This window comes from Camellia sinensis, chromosome 13 (genome assembly GCF_055761805.1).
Source record: "Camellia sinensis isolate YWXY chromosome 13, ASM5576180v1, whole genome shotgun sequence".
NCBI lineage: Eukaryota > Viridiplantae > Streptophyta > Magnoliopsida > Ericales > Theaceae > Camellia > Camellia sinensis.
This window is the reverse complement of record NC_138973.1, coordinates 64712143-64720823: the sequence shown is the minus strand read 5'-3', so window position 1 is coordinate 64720823 and position 8681 is coordinate 64712143. Positions and strand designations below refer to the sequence as shown.

The window sequence follows — 8681 nt, the reverse complement described above, 5'->3', positions numbered from 1 at the left end:
AAACCCCAAAATTCATCGCAAATTTTAGAGGAAAACAAAAAACAGAATAGTGATATAATAAATTCAGACTTAACTATGTAGAAATTATCTATAATTATCCTTTTGTAATTAAGATTTATTCTATACATAGATTTACATTACACAAATTCAATCTTAACCACACATTTCCATTCGAATAAATTTGGGATAGTTTAAGTGAGGTTCATAGGCGTTTTCAATTCCGAAATATTATCCATAAATATAATTGTGTGGCTCTGATTTATCTAAGCCATGGACTCTACAATATAGTGATTCAATCTTAGGCATACATTAGTTTTCTGGGGACAAATTTCATGACAAATTTTCTGATTAACTAGCTTTAGTGAAAAAAGATTATGGAAAACTGTAAAGCCCATACCTCTTTTTTCTTCTCGCAAATAGTTTGCTAACCCACCCATTGAAATTTGAAACCGTCAAATGGGCTTTAATTTACTTCTCTTTGATCTCTTTAGCTTTGCAACAATATCAGCAACAGCAATAATTATACCTCTAAAACAAAATGATTTTCACATAATAATGTCTTCCTCTTTCTGTCACCTCACCAATCTGCAGCTCTAAAAGCGTGACTTTTTTTTTTTTTTTTTTTTTTCCCACTGAAACTGATGAAAGTAGGATGTTTTATGAGTGTGAGATGTGATGAAACAAATGAGTTCAAATTTTGACCATTCCATCGCTTGTGTGGATATGATATGATATGACTAGTAATTGTTCGGTTTTTTCGGAACACTAGGTTTGATGTATCTGTCTAATAACACGGGGCTGTGTACTTATATAACTTGAAAAAATAAAAAACTAATTTGGGAAAATGTCGACACCCCTTTGGTTGAGCACGTAATTACGTGGTGTTTCAGAAAAATTGGATAATTTCTGCAATTGAGGGGAAGTCCAATCTTGGAGCTGTTTTATTATTATTAGTATTTCTTTTTCTTTTTTTTTGGGATCGAGGTAAGAGTGGCTAGGAGGAGACGGAGGAAAGGGATTTCGAGACTCGAACTTGAGTCTTGAGTTCAGCTTAGCTGACCTCTAAAGGTCTGGTGCTTTTTCATAGCACTTGCTCAGCTGTTGTTGTTCATGATCATCTTTCTTCTTGATTTGTCATGTGGAATAAATTGATACTATTATTCTCATAAAAATTGAACTAAACATGAAACCAAGAATTTACAAAGTTCTTCAAATCCATATCATCTAGTCATCAAAATCCAAACAAAAAATGACTGAAATTTAAGAAGGGAAAAAAACCTGAACTGAAATGCTCAACAACCCAAATTCTCCTCTAGGCTCTACCTAAATACTCTTCTAACATTTCTTGGTGAGTTAAAGTTGATTGATGGTGAGGGAAAGTGAATTTATAGGTCTCTCATGCCCTCCAATGACTTGTTGTGTTAGAATGGAGGACGACCGGTGGCCCAGTACGCCTCCGGTGGCATTTGAATAGAGTTGAGAAGATGCGGCGGCATACCATGGAAAACCGATGGATCAGCTAGTAGTTGTGCTGGTTGCTGTGGCTGCCCAACTGCCCCTGGAGATCCAACACCGCCGCCACCACCACCACTTTGCATCGGAAGAGGAGTCTCTTCCTCCTCGAGTGGAAGCCTCTCATAGGCTGCGTTGCTAAATGAGGCCGCCATAATCACAACCGGTCCAGACGCCAGAAGCGGCCCCACCACGCTACCGCCCACCACTTGGCCTTGTCCACCGGCTAGATATATGGTGAGCCCCGTAGCCGTTGGTGGGGCTGGTGGCGGCAGAAAAGACCCAGCTAGCGATAAGATCTCGAACCTCCCATGTAATGTCACCACCGCACCAGGCGAGGCCGGTTGGCGGAGAGTGACATTGGTCACCGTGCCGGTCCCACTCAAAATGCAAACCCCTCTCTGGCGCCGCCGCGCAAAGGTGGTGATGCTGTCGGAGATATCGCAGCCGTCTGCGATCTCCATCACGTGGGACCGGAGGGCGTTGGCGCTGTCTCGGGTAATGATGATCGGTGGTTTGGGCTTATTTTTGGATCCAGCGGGTCTACCTCGGGGCCTTCTTGTCATGTCACCTCCACTTCCACTTCCTCCATCGCCTTCCTTGCCTTCGCCGCCACCACCATCGATGTTGTCGCTGTTGTTTTCCTCTCGATCTCTTTTTTGACCAACGTTTAGGCCATTCGTGCCGCTCTGTTCGTCTTCTGAATTTTGTTGTTGGTGATGGTGGTGAAATTGATGTTGCAGATTGAAGTCTCTTGTGTGGAAAGGAGGTGGAAGAGAATGTCCTTGAGCCGTCGCTGTCACTGGATCCATAATCTTTGTCCTTGTTTTGTGTTGTGTACTTTCCTTTGATTTTCTTTCTCAAAACCCTCACTTCACTTATCACATATACACACAAAACACAGTGTACAGTGAAACCAAGAAACGGAAATACAAGGAAGTAAAGGACGTAATAATTAAAGAAGAAGCTAAAGATAGTGGAATTGGAAACAAAACAAAAGCCAAGTATAGTAGGAAGACTTTGTTGGATTTTGGTGCGTCGCTCTATGTGACTCTTTTTTCTTGCTTTAGCCGTAACTAGAAAGAAGAAAAGGAGTGGATTTTTGGTGTCATCCACTAAATCGGCAGCATGAATGAACCGTTTGTCTGTCTGTAATTGTCATCGACTTTAAGAAGAGCTTTTTCTAGGGTTTTGATTGAGTTTGTGTTGACGTTGATGTTGTTGTTGAGGGTTTGGGAGTGATGAAGATGTGAGGGATAACAGGAGTAGGTTCTCTTCCCCTCTAAAGGGTTAGAGTTGGGTTAGGGTTAGATTGAGAAACTAGATCGGTGATGGGTTTGGGTTTGGGTTTGGGATTGGGTTTGGTTTTGGTAAGAGACTGTAGTTGTGGGCGGTGGATGGGTTCTCTCTCTTTCTCTCTCTGTTGCTGTGTATATTATTTTATTTTATTTTTACTAGAATTTTTAATACCCATTTAGTTTGTGAGTCCCTTTCTCCAAATTCAACCTCTCTTTGTTCATTTTCCTCTCCAACTTAACTTTCCTCTCATTATTATATGCTATAGGTTTCTTATCCTAAGGTTGCTAACATTTGATTGGTTGTTGCCATCCTCATGTTGGTGTTTCTCAATCTCCAATCCAACTCAAATCATTTTCCCAAAGAGTGAAAATGAAAAGAAAGGAAAGAGAGTGATTAATACTATATCCAATGGGAAAAATCTGAATACATATCAACGGATATAATATACATATATGAATTAAAATCTTAGATGGAGGGATTTGACACTGAAAAAAGAAATATTAAAAGTTATGAAAAAAATATTATAAAAAATATTAGAAAATATATAAAAAAAATTTAGACACAAATAATGTATAAATGATATGATTGATTGATAATTAAAAAAAATATGAGAGAAAATATTGATTTAAAAAATAATTGATATTATGATTGGTCAACCGCAAAACTTAGACTGCCTATCCAATAGTGGGATTTTGATACTTATAAACTGTTGGAGGCATTGATTATATGAACTGAACACTTTTAGCTAACTGAAAAACAAACTGCTTGAAAACCATTAATCTCTATTGTGTGTGTTGTATTTTATACTAACGGGTTGTTTGAGATGATATATATAAATATATTTTTTTATTTTTTATGAAATATGAGTTGGGTTTGAGTTGGGTTTGAAGTGATGTATTAAAAAGATAATGTGACTTAAATAAGATAATGCGACTTAAATAGGATAATAATTTTTTAATTTTTTTCAAACATACCAAACCAACCCTAAGGATGACGAGGTTTACAGCACAGGTATTTTGTGGGAAGATTGGTAGAATTTGTGTAATAAAAGAAGATATAGCTGGCAAAATTAAATTGGACTGTCGAGAGAGATTGAGAGGTCAGCATCAATTTTCGAAGACCCACATGCAGCACTAGCGTAAGCAAACTCTTATCTTTATGATAACATCAAAAACAGGTCCGATTATGAATTTGTGTATGGATTTAAAAAAAAAAAAAAAAGTGTGAGAAATATAAATGAAATATAAATTAAATTTTAATTTTTTTTTGTTTTAAATATTTAATCAAATTTATGATCGAAATACAAATATGAGGGTTATTTTATTTTTGTACCACATCGATTCCTCAATAAAATTTTCCCTTTGCTATTAAAAAAGAAAACTTTAGACAAATATTAAATATAACAGTGACATTATTCTATATAATGTTATTAACTAATAAAATATTGATTTTTATCGTTGTTGTTCATCTTGTACTACATTGGTTCATCAATAAAAAAAACTATTTCCCTTTGCTTAAAAAAAACAAAACATTTAAAGATTGTTTGGGAAGTATTAGATTAGTATATTTTTTAATTTTTTATGAAAAAATATAAAATGTGGGTTGGGGTTAAAGTGATATAGTAGAAATGTAATATGACCTAAATAAAGCTAAAATTTTCTCTTGGTTAGGTTGGAAAGGAAGACTGAAAACAAAAGAACTGCTACACAAGTATGGAATTTTGGTGGGTGGTGATGGTCTGAGTTGTATTTTTTGTCAAGAGGCATCTAAATCAGTTGACCATATTTTGCTTCATTGCCCTTTTGGCAAATATGGTCTGCTATTGCTTTATGGTGGGGCTTTCAGTGGGCTATGCCCATGCCCATTAAAAGTCTACTTTGTTGGTGGTTGGGTTGGAAGTTTAAGAAGTTAATCAGGTTTGGAGGGCTTTACCTGCAGCAATATTGTGGTCTGTGTAGAGTGAATGTGCTTTTCAGGCTGTGCAGCCCAATTTTCATGATCTATGTGAGTGTATCAAGGTGAGAGTGGCAACATGGTTGAGATCTCATAGCAGTGGCGCCTCATTCTCAATTAATAATGTTGTTTTTGTTAGAAATGGGTTTTGAAAGTTTTGGAAAAACAGAATTTTTCCTTAACTTTGGTCTAATTTTTAGGTGGGACTCATGTGCCAAAGTTGGCGGGTATAAGTGATAATGTGTTCTATGCCGCGTTGTGATTCATGTGGTATATTTGGTTGCTTAAAACCTTCATCAGGTGAATGAAAAATTGAAGTCAAAGTGAGCTTCATGGAAATGGAGTTTTTGTAAAAAATCCTTAAAGGTTTGAATAAAAGCTTGTCCCACATTGGTTTGGTGGGAATAATTTTTTGGGTTTATAAGGCATGGGTTTGTAACTTGGAGTAGGCCCCAAGGGGCACCCCCAAGCTTTGTAGAGAGGGAGGTTATGGGCAAACTGGGCTAGACCCATTGGACCCAAAAATAAAAACATGCACGCGCCGTAACCGTCCGTTCGGGCTAGGCTGAGCTTGGACACGGGTGCGTGGTGTGAGGTTGGGTTGGGCTTGTCCGGCCCAATGCTTATCTTTTTGGGCTAAAAACATTTGAATTTAATTTTATTTTTTGGTAAAATAAAATTTCTGTCCAGAATTCAAATTAATTCAGGGAAAAATCTGTTCGGTTTTTCCCTACACCCATAAACCGATCAGATTCGGTTATCTGCTCAAATTCAAACCCAAACAGTGCCATATCTGTTCATTCAAACCGAACAGATCTGCTCCTATTTAATTCAAACAGGTTTATTACATGTTTAATTCAAACTAAAAAGTTACCTTTACACCTATAAAAAGACAAGTTTCTCATTTGATTTTTTCACTCCAATTTCGTTCATAACTCTACTTGCTCTCTCTGTATTTTGCTGTATTGTTTTTTTGTGAGAAAAAAGTATAAACACAAAGTGTGTTCATTGTGTAAACAATTTGTAGTGCTGCTATTGTTTGCTGTTGATCATTTTATACTGGGAGATAGATGTCCACATTCTGAAAGCATCGTGGATAGGACGAATTTGTCTTAAGGACACAGTGTTAAACAGTGGACTTGATCAGAAAATTTGTTCAACAAATTAATTTGGTAAGTAATTAATTTACTTTTCTGTTTTATTATTTTTATGTTTCAAATTTTGATTTTGTTTTGTAACAAAATAAAAATCTGTTTTATTTATCTTATTTCATTTTCTGATTTGATTTTTGTAATCAAACAAACTCTCTTATTTCCTATATTTCTTTTGTATTCCGTTTGTTGTTTAGTACACAAATAGAATTTATTTCATTAAATATAGTTAAGATTATCCAACAATCTTAAAACAAACTATTTTTAGTGTCTTCATTGTATTTATTTTTTCTAGTGCTTTCACAAAGTGATATTCTAGTTGGAAAATACAAATAGTAGTAATATACTGTTTGACAAATAGTAGTAATATGCTGTTTATTTTCTTTGACAACTAGTAGTAATATACTGGTGTCATTAACAACTACAGAACATTAATTTGGGTTACAGAAAATTATTATGGTATTTCATTTTTCTAGTTTTAATAACAAGGAAAATAAAATTATTTTGTATTATAAGTTATTTTCTAGTTTTAGTAACTAGAAGATTAATTTGTGTTTTGGTTTTTTTTCTGATTTTTGTAATCAGATATTACGGCTGCTGAAGGTAATACTCCAAATCCGATCGTTACAACGACTTCAGTCCCTATCTAGAACCATGTTCAAGTTCCGATAAATCATGGAGAAAAACGGAAAAAATTTAATGGCACAGAGTTTAAGAGATGACAAATGATCCTAGTCGAGATCATTACCCGCCGAAGTGCCCATGTTACCTTACTTGTTGCTTACACTTTGTCATGCTCTTGTCTTATCAATCTATCACCTTTTTAAGGAGATCCAATCAGCCGTTGCCACGTGTCCCAGCAGAGGGTTAAGTCAGCCGACAGAGTTAGAAATATGTCATTTTGTGTCATACCTTTCGCATTGTAGAGAGAGAGGCTCTAGGAAGAGGAGATGAAATTGGAGTGAGAGAGCTAGATCCCAAGCTTGATCTTTAGAGTTTGAGCCGTTTAATCCGTGTTTTGAGGTTAGAATCTTGATTTACTCTTGTTATTCTTCATGTTGATCCGATTGCATCGCATGATCTAGCATGATTTATGAGCCATGCATTGATTTAAAGTTGTTTTAGAAAGAGAAAATGGTGTTCTTGTGTTCTTGAAGAAAAATCATGTTTTGATCCGAAAGTTTATATGAAGATCCATGTTTTTGTGTTTGTTTGCTTAAGATCTTCAAGTATGGGTACCAAGGTCCATGTTTTTGAACTCATAGCATGAAATCTCAAATTTTGTAACAAGTTATGATTTTAGCATTCATGTTCTTTATGTTCTTCATGTTCTTCAAGGAAGGAAACCCAGATTTCCAAACTTCACCTTTCCCTAGGTGTGGTCACCGAGACCACTCTTTCCTAGATCTCATACTTAGGCCAAGCATCGTATCTCACCTTGGCCTACCTTGCATGATCACTTGCACCATTAGTCTATCTTGCATGAACACCTCGGTAGACAGCCGTTCGCCGAAGCCTTGGTAACCACACCTCGGCCAAGAGGTGTGGGACCTCGGCAAAGACCTGGTTGGTACCTAGCAAGTTTTTTCCGAGATGAAAAATAGTGTTTTAACTTTCAGCATGTTTTGCTTTGACTTGACCTAGTCTTGAAGGAAATGCCGGGATCATTTGTATTCATGTGAGGCTTGTCTTAAGAGTGCATTTCATATCCATCTTTGAGCATTCATTCTTGTCTCTTTGAAGTGCATTCAGTAGACATTGCCATGTGTTTGTAGGACTTGGACCCTTGCTTTAACCCCAACGTCCGAAGAGCTATGTGAGTGGTATTTTTAATAAAGCTATGTTATAAAGTTTTGATAAAGCTTTGCTTTGTTTTGTTTTAGAAAAAGGTAATTGATCAAGCATGAATGATTATCCTTAGTTTTTGTATCAAGTATTATATTTGTTTTGATGACATCCTGGAAAAGTCCTTAGTGCCAAGGGACTATAATGTAACTGCACCCTTATTTTGCCACTGACGGTTTTTCGCGTGGGTTTGTTTGTCCGGAATGTCATCCTTTGGTATTATGTAGATGTTATTAACATCCAAGAAAGTTTGAAAGATTTGATAGATGAACTTGGTTCATTCCTTTGATTTGTAAAGTTACGATATGTATTGTTTTGGAAAAGATCTCAGATATCATTCATTCAAACCTTTATTACTTATAACATTCATTGAGTATCCAAGCTCATCCTCTCCTTATATATATGTAGGTGATGAGCTAGAAAACGGCGACCTAGATTATTATTTGCAACTTGTTTTGGATTCGTATTTTTGTAGCATCTTGAAGATCATGCTTCTTGGCTTGTAGTTTACTTCTTTTGTTTATGTCGGCTTGAGAAGCCTTTTGATCAAAATGTATTATGTATTTATTTTATTTGTATTTAAGTTGTAAGACCCTGATAAGATGTATGCCATTTCATTTAATCTATGCACAACTCTTATGGACTAATTAGATTGAATTTTATTGCTTCTGCACATGTAGGCCCCATATGTATACTTTGATTGTGTGTGAATCTTTGTAAGTTGGCCTTTGGTAATCTCAGATTACTGGCCATCACGGCATCATTCTACTAGGGGCGGAATGGGATCGTGACATGGAAAGATTTCAAAAATTATTTAAAACATAAACGTAAGGAAATGACCATAGATGAATTGATTGTAAGAATAAGAATTGAGGAAAATAACCGAAAGGATGAAAAGATGAATGATAAAAATCTCATTGA

The 8681-nt window shown here is 35.9% G+C and overlaps 1 protein-coding gene across 1 annotated transcript; it reads right to left on the bottom strand.

Annotated features, from left to right (window-relative positions):
- Positions 1–1139: 1139 nt before the first annotated feature.
- On the bottom strand, positions 1140–3037 carry LOC114276172 (AT-hook motif nuclear-localized protein 24-like). Its single transcript, XM_028217961.2, has one exon. It carries the CDS (start codon positions 2322–2324, stop codon positions 1422–1424), a length of 903 nt encoding a protein of 300 aa, XP_028073762.2. The 5' UTR covers positions 2325–3037; the 3' UTR covers positions 1140–1421.
- Positions 3038–8681: the final 5644 nt, after the last annotated feature.

Coding starts and splice junctions, on each gene's coding strand:
- LOC114276172 (XM_028217961.2), bottom strand. CDS start 2,324: ATGGATCCAGTGACAGCGACGGCTCAAGGACATTCTCTTCCACCTCCT.